This window comes from Coregonus clupeaformis, chromosome 25, assembly GCF_020615455.1.
Source record: "Coregonus clupeaformis isolate EN_2021a chromosome 25, ASM2061545v1, whole genome shotgun sequence".
In the NCBI taxonomy this organism is placed as follows: domain Eukaryota; kingdom Metazoa; phylum Chordata; class Actinopteri; order Salmoniformes; family Salmonidae; genus Coregonus; species Coregonus clupeaformis.
In genome coordinates, this window is record NC_059216.1 from 31,297,927 (window position 1) to 31,312,185 (window position 14,259).

Consider the following 14,259-nt stretch of genomic DNA (forward strand, 5'->3'; position numbering starts at 1 on the left):
TCACAGAATGGGACTGCCGAGTGCTGAAGTGTGTAGCGCGTACAAATCGTCTGTCCTCAGCAACACTCACTACTGAGTTCCAAACTGCCTCTGGAAGCACAATAACTGTTTGTTGGGAGCTTCATGAAAATGGGTTTCCATGGCCGAGCAGCCACACACAAGCCTAAGATCACCATGCACAATGCCAAGTGTCAGCTGGAGTGGTGTAAAGCTCGCCGCCATTGGACTCTGGAGCAGTGGAAACGCGTTCTCTGGAGTGATAATCACACTTCACCATCTGGCAGTCCGACGGATGAATCTGGGTTTGGCGGATGCCAGGAGAACGCTACCTGCCCCAATGCATAGCACCAACTGTAAAGTTTGGTGGAGGAGTAATGGTCTGGGGCTGTTTGTCATGGTTCTGGCTAGGCCCCTTAGTTCCAGTGAAGGGAAATCTTAACGCTACAGCATACAATGACATTCTAGACGACTCTGTGCTTCCAACTTTGTGGCAACAGTTTGGGGATGGCCCCTTCCTATTTCAGCATGACAATGCCCCCGTGCACAAAGCGAGGTCCATATAGAAATGGTTTGTTGAGATCGGTGTGGAAGAACTTGACTGGCCTGCCCAGAGCCCTGACCTCAACCACATCGAACACCTTTGGGATGAATTGGAACGCAGACTGCGAGCCAGGCTTAATCGCCCAACATCAGTGCCCGACCTCACTAATTCTCGTGGCTGAATGGAAACAGGTCCCTGCAGCAACGTTCCAACATCTAGTGGAAAGCCTTCGCAGAAGAGTGGAGGCTGTTATAGCAGCAAAGGTGGGACCAACTCCATATTAATGCCCATGATTTTGGAATGAGATGTTCGACGAGCAGGTGTCCACATACTTTGTAGTGTAGGTATGGCATACCTTCCAGCAGAGCATTGGGACAGGAACTTGGAGGAGATGCTGACACTGTCAGGGGTGACAACTCTGGTCGGGCTCACTGACAATCAAAGAGGAGAAATACAATGAATACATCTGAAATATTTTTACTATTACCTTGTGTGTGTCTTTATGTGTATAGTATTGTGTCTAATGCACTCCTGGCTGCACAATGAATTTCCCTGTGCGGTAAATAAAGTTTGAATTGAATATTCCATGTGCCAGTTGAAATGGAAGCTTTCTTGGATCTCTGTGGGTGCATCCCAATAATATCGATATTCTCCTGCAGTGTGCACTCGTGCACTACCTCCCACAAATCTAAAAGCATTGAATTGGTGGAGGAATGGGCTAGTGGGAGTTTCCACCAAATGTCTTATACCAGTCAAGGAGAGATAACTGGGACATATATGCTGTTCTTACCTGGGTTTTTAAGCTCAGCCAGGTTGCCAAAGTGCTGTTTGAGGAAGGCCTCCTGATCAGGGGTCTGAGGTACTACTGTTGTCCCCTTGGCCTCTCCCCTCCCTACGCCCCCCTCCTCTTCCTCCTCCAGTTCCTCCATGTCCAATTCAGAGGAGTTCCCATCCACACTGAGAGGCTCTGTGGGCTCAGAGTCTGACACAGAGAAAATAGATTTGAAGAACTTTCTTTTTTCTGGTAGAACTTAACCTGTACTCACACAACACAGAAAACACACAGATATCCGGAGTTGTTAAAAAAAAAAGACATCTGTTTGAATCTTGATTGGTGAAAAAAATGGTTTGTTGTACTTATCCAGGAAATGCAGATGACTTTGTGATTTACATAAATTCACTGAAAACCCACACTAACACTTATATTACAGTATTGCACTTTTCATGTGGCCTACTTTTGGCCAGCTAATAGCCTAACCACCGATCAAGCAACATTGTGGACTAAACATCAAATCCTGTTGCTGCAGGAATATTTTGCAGTGACAATATAGGTCAAGTTGATATCCTACACCTCTGTGTTTGCGTGTGTCTCACCCTCTCCAGGCGGCTGCTGCTGACTGTCTGGGCTGGACCGTCTGCTGCTGGAGTAGTCCACAGAACAGGCGCTGTCTGGGCTGTGTTTGTCATGGTGGCCCTGGCTCCACTGGTTGTGGTTCTGGTACCCCTTCACACTCCTGTTGGCCCCAGACCCGGGCAGTAGCTCTTTCACTAGGTACTCACTACAGAAGAAACACACAGATAGTGGATATATGGATTGGGACTATTTAAAAAAATTGTATTTAACCTTTATTTAACTACGCAAGTCAGTTAAGAACAAATTCTTATTTACAATGACGGCCTACACCGGCCAAACCCGGACGACGCTGGGCCAATTGTGCACCGCCCTATGGGACTCCCAATCACGGCCAGTTGTGATACAGCCTGGAATCGTACCAGGGGGTCTGTAGTGACGCCTCAAGCACTGAGATGCAGTGCCTTAGACCGTTGCGCCACTCGGGAGCCCAGCCAGACTAGATGGTATATATACTGTATATATGGACTACGGTATCTGATATGTAGGGGCCAGGGCTGGTATTCATAAAGTGTCTCAGATTAGGTGTGCTGATCTAGGATAAGGTCTCCCTGGTCTTTGCGTTATAACCCAAAAGGCAAAACTGACCCTAGATCAGAACTATACTGAACAAAAATATAAAACGCAACATGCAACAATTTTATAAGGAAATCAGTTAATTGAAATAAATAAATTAGGCCCTAATCTATGGATTTCACATGACTGGGAGCCAGGCCCAGCCAATCAGAATTAGTTTTTCCCCACAAAAAGGCTTTATTACAGACAGAAATACGCCTCAGTTTCATCTGCTGTCCGGAAAGCTGGCCTCAGACGATCCCGCAGGTGAAGAAGCCGGATGTGGAGATCCCGGGCTGGCATGGTTATACATTGGTCTGCGGTTGTGAGGCCGGTTGGACAAACTGCCAAATTCTCTTAAACGACGTTGAAGGTGGCTTATGGTAGAGAAATGAACATTTAATTATCTGGCAACAGCTCTGGTGGACATTCCTGCAGTCAGCATGCCAATTGCACACTCCCTCAAAACTTGAGACATCTGTGGCATTGTGTTGTGTGACAAAACTGCACATTTTAGAGTGGTCTTTTATTGTCCCCAGCACAAGGTGCACCTGTGTAATGATCATGCTGTTTAATCAGCTTCTTGATATGCCACACCTGTTAGATGAATGGATTATCTTGGCAAAGGAGAAATGCTCACAAACAGGCATGTAAACAAATTTGTGAACAAAATTTTAGAGAAATCTTTTATTTCAGCTCATGAAACATGGGACCAACACTTTACATGTTGCGTTCATATTTTTGTTCAGTATACTTTGGGATGCTTTATTAATACAACCCCAGGAGTGTTTTCAGGTCAGAGGCACTTGGTCAGGGAAAACTAAAGGCCCAAACTACATAGTGTATTTTGGGCCATATACAGTGAGGAGAAAATGAGACACACTAATGGCGAGAGTTTACCTGCCAGCTAAGCTGACCCTGTCCTCACAGCCCTCGGGGTAGAGCACTGAGCCTGTCTCAGTCTCTGGGGTCTGTGGAGAGAGCATGATGTAGTGGGGTCGCTGCTGGGACCTCTGCTCAGACTCATCCCCCTGCAAGGAGCAAACAGAGACGCAAACAGACAAGAGGCATATTAGTATGAGTTCTGACGGTTTGAATAATAAAGTATACTTTATTCTACCTATAAGGGTTCCTATGGGCCCTGGTCAAAAGTAGTGCACTATATGGGGATTAGGGTACCATTTGGGACAAAGAAGCCTTTTTGAAGTCCCACTTCACTTCCACAAGTGGTTGAATATTTCCCTCTCTCTCCTCTGTGATCCACTCACCCATGCAGTAAGGGGTTGCAGGCTGATGGTACTGCCCAGCTCGTCTTCCCTGAATGGGTCTCTGAAAGAGTCAGCATCAGGTTGGTTCTTGGTCTTGGTGGGGGAGGAGGGGGGCATGGCGAAGGAATCCAGCTGTCTGAGGTCCAACATGGACTTGACCATCAGCTCCATGCTGCCCATGCCTCTGGACCACCGGCGCCGCGGACGGGGAACCCTTTCCTCAGAGTGATGACTGCCCTGGGAGGAACGCCTGCCAAAAGAGCTCTCCTATAGAGACACAGACAGACAAGGGTTCAGTTAATAGTTATCAGGAGAATATTCACTGACTGTGTTACTGGGAAAATAAGGAGAATATTCACTGACTGTTACAAGAAATACTAACCCTTTTCAGTTCTCTGCCGTGAGAGTTGAGAGAGTTGTGCTTTTCATCTGAGGTGTCTGGAAAACAAACACAAAACCAACCGATATTTCAGGATGTGTGCTGCCATCAACATTGCCACGAAGAACCACATTCTTAATACTGTAGATATACACTCAGTATACCAAACATTAGGAACACCTTCCTAATATTGAGTTGCGCCCCCCCCTCAGAACAGCCTTAATTCGACGGGGCATGGACGCTGGCCCATGTTGACTCCAATGCTTCCCACAGTTGTATCAAGTTGGCTGGATGTTTTTTTTTTAGGTGGTGGCCCATTCTTGATACACACAGGAAACTGTTGAGCGTGAAAAACACAGCAGTGTTGCAGTTCTTGACACAAACCGGTGCACCTGGCACCTACTACCATACCCCATTCAAAGGCACTTAAATCTTTTGTCTTGCCCATTCACCCTCTGAATGGCACACATACACAATCCATGTCTCAATTGTCTCAAGGCTTAAAAATCCTTATTTAACCTGTCTCCTCCCCTACACTAATTGAAGTGGATTTAACAAGTGACATCAATAAGGGATCATAGCTTTCACCTATGTCAGAACTTGTTCTTAATTGACTTGCCAAGTTAAATAAAAAAATACTATTTTTTATACCCAGTGTATTGTTTGTGTACAATTGTATTTCTGAGATACCAACCTGTCTCTTCCCCTGCACTGCAGCCTGACACCATGTAAGGAGAGATCATCTCTTCCTCATCCTCCTCTTCTATCCATTCCTCCTCCACCTCTTTGTCGCTGTCAGAGGACATGGTGACTATGGGAGGGGTGCTGTGCACCTCTCTCCTGGTGCTGCACAGAACAGACAGAGAACAGAGCACTCGTAATCTTAGGAGACAATAGTCAAATGGGGCTGCATGGCTCTGATAATGCAACATGCTATGAAAGGGGCAACGTTCATAGCACAAGCCTGTCTTATGAATAATACAGAACACAGGTTTAACAGTTGTTTTTCACTCTTAACTGTCATTCAGAATGTGTCTCTCCTCAAGTGATCACGTTATGTAAACACCATGTTTTCTTTCTAAGGGTATTAGCTAGCACAAAACATGTTATCCAATTAACTAGGTACTCCAAGGAGGCCCTTTGCTTCACTTGGAGCTAACAGGAATAAGAAGAACAGCAACAACAAAACAGGAATCAGTCATGTAAATCAAGGTACTTGTTCTACAATGATGTGTTCCAATACGGTCGCTACCTGAGATTGCAAGGTTTGTGAGGTGGTGTCTTCTGAACTGGCTTGCTGTTCTGTTTGAGGTCCGAGAGACGCTGTCTCATACTGATGGTGAGCTCTGGGGCCAGACGCCACACAAAGATACAGCTGTCACCAGACACAGTTATCATGTGCTTGCAGTCATTGGTGAACTTCATTCCAGTCACAACCTCTGTGAAAAAGAGAAGAGACAAACAAATGAAAAGGAGTTTTAAAAATCTGGGCACTTTCAATTATGGACATTTTGACGGAGAATTGATCTGTGGAATTCACAGTATGAGACAGAACGATGAAGAGGAGTTCCAGCTGGTTTCTCCTTCTGAACACACTACAGGTTGTCATTCAGCCATTTTGCTGTCTTTTTTCTAACTAAATGGGCAATTATTTTTTTTACCAGAGTGTCCAAACATGGTGGCCACACACTCTCCAGAGTAGAAGTCAAAGATACTGATGTTCTTGTCTGAGCAGCTGGTGGCCACATACAGCCCTGAGGGGTCGGTTTGAACCTGAGGCGAGGAAAATACAAAAAGGATTTAAACACCACTTGGAGAGTGCACATTATTATAAACCAGCTATCTGTGTTAAATGAGTCTTCACAGCAACACTACAATACATGAAAACATGCAAACCCACCCACCTTGATAACAGTGCCATCCTCTCCTTGGGAGCCCTTGTACAGTTTCTTCTGTTTGCCATTACTGATGTTGAAGATTCTGTGAGAGGGGAACTAAGAGTTAGACAGGCCTAGAAACTTGAGACCTCCATACACAGAAGTGCAGGTGTGCCTGTTTAGATCTCAACAGGTGATGTTGTGCCAACTGTGACTATTAAAACCTACCCCAACCAGAAACCGTGGATAGATGGCAGCATTCACGCAAAACTGAAAGCGCGAACCACCGCATTTAACCATGGCAAGGTGACTGAAAATATGGCAGAATACAAACATTGTAGCTACTCACTCCGCAAGGCAATTAAACTGGCAAAATATGAGACGTATGTGGCAGGGTCTACAGACAATCACAGACTACAAAAGGAAAACCAGCCACGTCACGTGGCCATGCACGCCTCCAACTCAATTATCAAGTTTGCAGACGACAACAGTAGCAGGCTTGATTACGAACAATGACGAGACCGCCTACAGGGAGAAGGTGAGGGCTCTGGGAGTGTGGTGCCAGGAAAATAACCTCTCACTCAACATCAACAAAACAAAGGAGATGATCGTGGACTTCAGGAAACAGCAGAGGGTGCACCTCCCTATCCACATTGACGGGACTGCAGTGGAGAAGGTGGAAAGCTTCAAGTTCCTTGGCGTACACTGAGAAACTGAAATGGTCCACCTACGCAGACAGTGTGGTGAAGAAGGCGCAACAGAGCCTCTTCAACCTCAGGAGGCTGAAGAAATTTGTCTTGGCACCTAAAACCCTCACAAACTTTTACAGATGCACAATTGAGAGCATCCTGTCGGGCTGTATCTCCGTCTGGTACGGCAACTGCACCGCCCGCAACCGCAGGGCTCTCCAGAGGGTGGTGCGGTCTGCCAAACGCATTACCGGGGGCAAACTACCCGCCCTCCAAGACACCTACAGCACCCGATGTCACAGGAAGGCCAAAAAGATCATCAAGGACATCAACCACCCGAGCCACTGCCTGTTTACCCCGCTATCATCCAGAAGGCGAGGTCAGTACAGGTACATCAAAGCTGGGACCGAGAGAATGAAAAACAGCTTCTATCTCAAGGCCATCAGACTGTTAAATAGCCATCACTAGCACATTAGAGGCTGCTGCTGCCTATTGAAATCACTGGCCACTTTAAGAAATGGAACACTAGTCTTGCATTACTCATCTCATATGTATATACTGTATTCTATTCTATAATATTCTACTGTATCTTAGTCCATGCCGCTCTGTCATTGCTTGTCCATATATGTATATATTCTTTAATTCCATTCCTTACTAGATTTGTGTGTATTGGGTATATGTTGTGAAATGGTTAGATATTACTTGTTAGATATTACTGCACTGTCGGAGCTAGAAGCACAAGCATTTCGCTACACCTGCAATAACATCTGCTAAACACGTGTATGTGACAAATACAATTTGATTTGATATGAAACACACCAACAGCTCAATACTTCAGGAGTAAATCACAAAGACAGTTCTGCTGTTTAAGCACCAGTGGGTTTATCAATCTTCTGTTTTATCCACTGTCAGCGAGTCTCTACACAAGGACAATGGAGGACGATAAGTCGATACCTCAAAGTCGATAACTCAAAGTCAGACACATCCTGCCTCAGCAGTTAAAGTTAAGACCCAGAGACTTTCAGATCAAGGGACTGAGTCATCTGACCTAGGAAGTTCAAGGAAACACGTGACTGTGCTCATGAGTCAGCGAACTCTGTGCCACATTGTGTGCTAACAGCACAGCAGCTCAGCTGGTAAGCATGGCTCTCCCCAGCTGACCACATGGGGTCACTAACAGCCTAACTGGTGTATTTCCACTAAGTGCAGGAAGGAGAGACCAGCAGCCACCAGCTGGCAGACAACCACCCACAAGGCCCTGCCAGGGCCCAGCCAACCTTGGGAGGAGTTGGCAGAGTGTGGGCTGAGGGAAGCCAGTCAACCATTGGTTGCTTAGTTACATAAGGAACAAATCAGAGCCTGTTAAACAAAAGCCCTTTAACTCTTCTAGCTACATTTATCATTAAAAGTGCAGTGAGACGTCCTAGTTTTCATAGCAGCATGAGGTGTGTTTACAGTTGACTTAAATTATCTCCGGCTGAGGGAAAGCCCTTTTTGGACAATTGTACTACTCTGCCACATTCCTCCTATTTACACCCACAGATAAATAAAGCAGTACGCTATAACTCGAGGGTGGTTGTTAACATCACTTGAAGGTGATCTTTTGAATTTTCTCCGTTATGTTTGAATTTTCCATTATAACTGACTTTCATAGCGTGTTGTTATTGTCGTTGACACAAGGTGGAGTATGTGAGTGAAAGATGGAAACACTTGTTCAGGCAGACCAAGGCATGAGTAGGATAAACTCAGGTCAGGCACATGGGCAGCAGCATGTCTGTAGCAGCAGATAGCTAAAGACTGAACCAGCCAGGGGCAGGGCCCATAATCTCATCCGTCCTGTGTCTACAACACCTGAGTTAAGAGATAATCCACCTGCTAGGGAGGGATGACTGCACAGTCTGACAGATTACTGAGGGACAGAGGTCACACACACGTGCACAGAGAGACTAATATATACACGCACACATGCATACACAGAAGCACGCACACACCAACACTGACGTACAAACACAAATCCATACAAAGTCAGTGAGAACAACAGAGACAGACAAGCAAGGACAGGTAAGACTAGGCCCCCACCTAATGCTGCGGTCTTGACAACCAATAGCGGCGTACTTCCTGGTGGGGTCGATATCCATGTCATACAGCGTCGTCTTGCGTACGATGTGGTGGGTGCGAGTAAACACTGTTCCTTCATCTGACTGTAAACAAAACAAGAAGTTAAGATAACACGGGGGGCCAGTATGAAAGGTTAAGATAACACGGGGGGCCAGTATGGAAATGTACGCACTCACTAACTGTAAGTCGCTCTGGATAAGAGCGTCTGCTAAATGACTAAAATGTAAATGTAAAATAACAAGAGGTTAAAACAGGTCAGTCACTCACTGCCATGCTAGATCATTAACACTACTGTAAATGCTCCAGTTAGTAATGAGAGTTTTGGCAGACATAGTTAGAATGGGTCATTGTATGCATCCCAGTGCAAACTCTGTATATTATGACAACTTTGTGACGTTTTTGTTCGTTTTGGACTTCGGTGAGGGTTTTTTCTGCTGTTCGAGGGGACACTTTTTTCTGGAGGCAGGCCGAAGTTCGGAGCTGAAGTCTACGCCCCTTCGTCGGTGATTGGTCAAAAGTAGGGATTCTTCAATAGTCTTTGTTGTTATTTAAAAAATTCACACACAAATACTGCACCGAACATCTTAGTTAGATGTAAAATTGCGCGACTAAGATCTCTTCGGCAACAACTTCTAAAATAATTAATTCAGACTATTTTGAAGAAGTGTATACTGGCTACGGCGTCTCAAAATGGACAAACAGTACTATTGCCGCTGTTTTCTCGTTTTTCAAGCTAAGGTCTTTTAAGGGAGTATGGGAGCACACTCGTTGGTTTCGGTTAGCCGAATTCTGCTAGGTGCCAGCACAACTGAATCATGCTGATGCCTTTATAGTAGCCTAGTCTTGAGGGCCCTCTGAGCCCCCTGGGTCAGGAATTTGACTTTGTTTGTAGAGCAGCCTTGTGAAAATGTCACTGTGACCCTCATAAGCAATAGGCGAGGTACACGGGAGGGTGAGAGCATTTTTTATGTATTTTTTAAGCAGCAAGTTGGTGGGGGACTTTGGGCATATAACAGATAGGATGACACAGAAAGCCTCTGAGGAAAAGTGTCATTATTAAATAGGCCACTTGGAGTTTAATTAATTAGCTGTAAGCAACAAGGTTCTTCAAATGAAATATCTCCATAGATGGGTTGGCTAAGCCATAGTTAAGAATGTGGTCCATTGCCGAAATATGCTGAGAGAAGAAGATCATGAAATATTGCCAAAACGTGCTACAAAAGCATTAGCCCTCCAAACCTAGTTAAGCCGCAGCACCAGCTGTTCTGGAGCAGCGTCATTGTGTGTGTGTGTGTGTGTGTGTGTGTGTGTGTGTGCGCGTGTGCGTATAGCGGCCTTTACCTTCTGCGCTGTGCGGAAGTAGATGCTCTTATCAGCGCCACAGCTGATCATCCTCACCTTGCCGTCATTGGCTGAAAGAGAAGAAGCACTGTTACTATGGGAATAATAACCATGTTAACTTTAAACAGCGCGCTAGTGCCATACTTGACACCTTTGGACGCCAAAGGTCTAAGTTACATAACTAATATAACTGTCAAGGGAGTGAGACTTGAGAGTTTGAGGTAAAGGGGAGTAGTTGGTGGGATGTTGTAAAGGGTCAAAGGTCGTCTGCGAGTCTCACCAGCGAATCGGACAGCGGTGATGGAGGAGGAGTGTTCATCCAGCGTCTGCAGCAGGCTGTACTCCTGCTCTGCATCCAGCACATGGATCAGACGGTCTCGACTCGCTGTGGCTAGCAGCTTCAGCCCTGCCAGATATAACACACACACAGCAGGACATCAGCAACTTTCCAACAGCCAACACCTGTTCTCCATCTTAGTGGTGGTAAACCTGTTTCATTACAGTGAGTGGCCTTTCATGTTTTTAACAGCCATAATGCATCCTGTTGAGCACAGTGGTACTCTGGTGAACATGTGCTCCACAGACTGCTCCCTGATATAGCAAAGCCACATGTGGACTCACTGTAACCTCTTAAAGTGTGCTAGTTGCTACAGATGTAGGATCTTTATTTGAGCCAGGCTCAAACAATACTGTAGCAACAGGACATTTGGATTAAGTGGATTATAATTAATGGACATTTTTGTAGGGGTTGATACATTTTTCATAAGGGACAATCAAGTCTGAAATTTCAATGTGGAAATTACAAACTTCAGAAGCCTTTTTAAACCTCAAATACAGTGCCTTGCAAAAGTATTCATCCCGTTGGCGTTTTTCCTATTTTGTTGCATTACAACCTGTAATTTAAATGGATTTTTATTTGGATTTCATGTAATGGACACACACAAAATAGTCGAAATTGGTGAGGTGAAATGAAAAAAATAACTTGTTTCAAAAAATGCTAAAAAATGTATTACGGAAAAGTGGTGCGTGCATATTTATTCACCCCCTTTGCTATGAAGCCCCTAAATAAGATCTGGTGCAACCAATTACCTTCAGAAGTCACATAATTAGTTAAATAAAGTCCACCTGTGTGCAATCTAAGTGTCACATGATCTGTCACATGATCTCAGTATATATATATATACACCTGTTCTGAAAGGCCCCAGAGTCTGTAACACCACTAAGCAAGGGGCACCACCAAGCAAGCGGCACCACGGCACCAAGGAGCTCTCCAAACAGGTCAGGGACAAAGTTGTGGAGAAGTACAGATCAGGGTTGGGTTATAAAAAAATATCAGAAACTTTGAACATCCCACGGAGCACCATTACATCCATTATTAAAAAATGGAAAGAATATGGCACCACAACAAACCTGCCAAGAGAGGGCCGCCCACCAAAACTCACTGACCAGGCAAGGAGGGTATTAATAAGAAAGGCAACAAAGAGACCAAAGATAACCTTGAAGGAGCTGGAAAGCTCCACAGCGGAGATTGGAGTATCTTCCATAGGACCACTTTAAGCAGTACACTCCACAGAGCTGGGCTTTACGGAAGAGTGGCCAGAAAAAAGCCATTGCTTCAAGAAAAAAATAAGCAAACACGTTTGGTGTTCACCAAAAGGGAGGAGACTCCTGCAACAGGGTGATCAAATTAAGATCCTACATCTGCACTACCTGTATCCCTGTTAACAGTACTCTCTTAATGAGAGGACACAGCAGTGCAAAACTCTCCTTTTCCTTAGAGGCTCACTGAGAAATGAGACCAGTACTACGGTAGACCAAGCATGAGCCATATAGGGATCGCCTGCATAGAGGGATATACTGTATATGAAAATATCCTCAGCTAGGTCGAGCAATATTTCTCATCAAAATCATAGTGGAAAACTAGATTAAACTGATTTCTAAATATTTTATCAATTTATTTATAGATGAGTCTACAGCTATTTGCAATTGCAAGGATATTCACCGCAACATCTTACTGTGCTTATGTGGAGTGACTGCACATGGTCAACAAACTTGATTAAAGCCCCAATGGAATCCTATTAGCCTAATAGCCATTGAGATAACTGGACTCAATATCCATGTGAATTGTCAATCAAAAATGGATTTAAAGCACTCTCCAGAGGGACATGATTTCATTTCCAACCTGATTAATCTCAGTAAATGAAAAGCACCATCTACTTTGCTTATCCTCTCCTTGCTGAGATTGAACATCGATCCTGGATCTGGCAGCTTTGTGACTGTGTTAACCTTGATTCCAGCAAGATACAACAGCAAGGGCAAGCGATAGACTTAAAACGTATTGAGCATATCGAGTGTACCCATGGGTGGTATGCGGGAGGCTTTGTCCCTTAATTATATTTCTACGATAGTAGGCAGGCAAGTTACCTGAACACAGCAGTTCTGCAGGATAATGGTAAGTAACAGCTCTGAATATTAGCACCCTGGAAGTGTTAATGTGCAGTGCAGTGCGGCAGCCAGAGGGCGTGTCAGTGTATTGGGTTTATTCTTAGCTCCTCTATCTTCCCCTCTGTGTACGTGGTGGCAACCGCCAACGAACGACCTAGAGCAGGGTTCTTCAATTCCGGTCCTGGAGGGCCGAAACACTTCTGTTTTTTATTTCTACCTGGTAGTTAATTGCACTCACCTGGTGTCCCAGGTCTGAATTAGCCCCTGATTAGAAGGAGAGGATGAAAAACAGAGGTGTCTCGGCCCTCCAGGACCGGAATTGAAGAACCCTGACCTAGAGGAATGATCCACTGAGAGAATCTTAATATCATTAAAACTCCTATTAACATGTGAGCCACTAGATGCATCCCAAATGGCACCCTATTTCTTATATAGTGCACTACGATACCTTATGGGCCCTGGTCAAAAGTAGTGCACTACAGTGCATTCGGAAAGTATTCAGACCCCTTCCCTTTCCCACATTTTGTTACGTTACAGCCTTATTCTAAAATGGATTAAAATATTATTTTTCCAAATTTTTCCTGATTTTGCTAATCAAAATTGGATGGTGTTCAGAGATAGATGGGAGGGGTTGAGGGGAGCTGAAGGGTAAAAAAATAACTAAAATATACTGTGTCCATAAAATGTATATGCAGTTGAAGTCGGAAGTTTACATACACCTTAGCCAAATACATTTAAACTCAGTTTTTCACAATTCCTGACATTTAATCCTAGTAAAAATTCCCTGTCTTAGGTCAGTTAGGATCACCACTTTATTTTAAGAATGTGAAATGTCAGAATAATAGTAGAGAGAATGATTTATTTCAGCTTTTTATTTATTTCATCACATTCCCAGTGGGTCAGAAGTTTACATACACTCAATTAGTACTTGGTAGCATTGCCTTTAAATTGTTTAACTTGGGTCAAACGTTTCAAGTAGCCTTCCACAAGCTTCCCACAATAAGTTGGGTGAATTTTGGCCCATTCCTCCTGACAGAGCTGGTGTACTGAGTCAGGTTTGTAGGCCTCCTTGCTCGCACACGCCTTTTCAGTTCTGCCCACAAATGTTCTATAGGATTGAGGTCAGGGCTTTGTGATGGCCACTCCAATACCTTGACTTTGTTGTCCTTAAGGCATTTTGCCACAACTTTGGATGTATGCTTGGGGTCATTGTCCATTTGGAAGACCCATTTACGACTAAGCTTTAACTTCCGACTGATGTCTTGAGATGTTGCTTCAATATATCCACATCATTTTCCTTCCTCATGATGCCATCTATTTTGTGAAGTGCACCAGACCCTCCTGCAGCAAAGCACCCACACAGCATGATGCTGCAACCCCGTGCTTCACGGATTGGATGGTGTTCTTCGGCTTGCAAGCGTCCCCCTTTTCCTCCAAACATAACAATGGTCATTATGGCCAAACAGTTCTATTTTTGTTTCATCAGACCAGAGGACATTTCTCCAAAAAGTACGATCTTTGTCCCCATGTGCAGTTGCAAACCGTAGTCTGGCTTTTCTATGGCGGTTTTGGAGCAGTGGCTTCTTCCTTGCTGAGTGGCCTTTCAGGTTATGTCGATATAGGACTCATTTTAAT

At 44.6% G+C, this 14,259-nt stretch overlaps 1 protein-coding gene across 1 annotated transcript in view; it reads right to left on the reverse strand.

Moving 5' to 3' along the window:
- Positions 1-14,259, reverse strand: part of LOC121538925 (mitogen-activated protein kinase-binding protein 1) — a 75,759-nt gene that overhangs the window by 3,992 nt on the left and 57,508 nt on the right. Inside the window, exons 14-26 of the mRNA XM_041847086.2 lie at positions 10,460-10,585; positions 10,180-10,250; positions 8,800-8,921; positions 6,059-6,134; positions 5,816-5,927; positions 5,407-5,593; positions 4,849-5,000; positions 4,158-4,213; positions 3,776-4,042; positions 3,408-3,538; positions 1,916-2,100; positions 1,332-1,523; positions 897-972 (exon numbers count right to left, since the gene is read on the reverse strand). Of these exons, the coding sequence (XP_041703020.2) occupies positions 897-972; positions 1,332-1,523; positions 1,916-2,100; positions 3,408-3,538; positions 3,776-4,042; positions 4,158-4,213; positions 4,849-5,000; positions 5,407-5,593; positions 5,816-5,927; positions 6,059-6,134; positions 8,800-8,921; positions 10,180-10,250; positions 10,460-10,585 (1,753 nt within the window). The remainder of the gene's footprint in view (positions 1-896; positions 973-1,331; positions 1,524-1,915; positions 2,101-3,407; positions 3,539-3,775; positions 4,043-4,157; positions 4,214-4,848; positions 5,001-5,406; positions 5,594-5,815; positions 5,928-6,058; positions 6,135-8,799; positions 8,922-10,179; positions 10,251-10,459; positions 10,586-14,259) is intronic.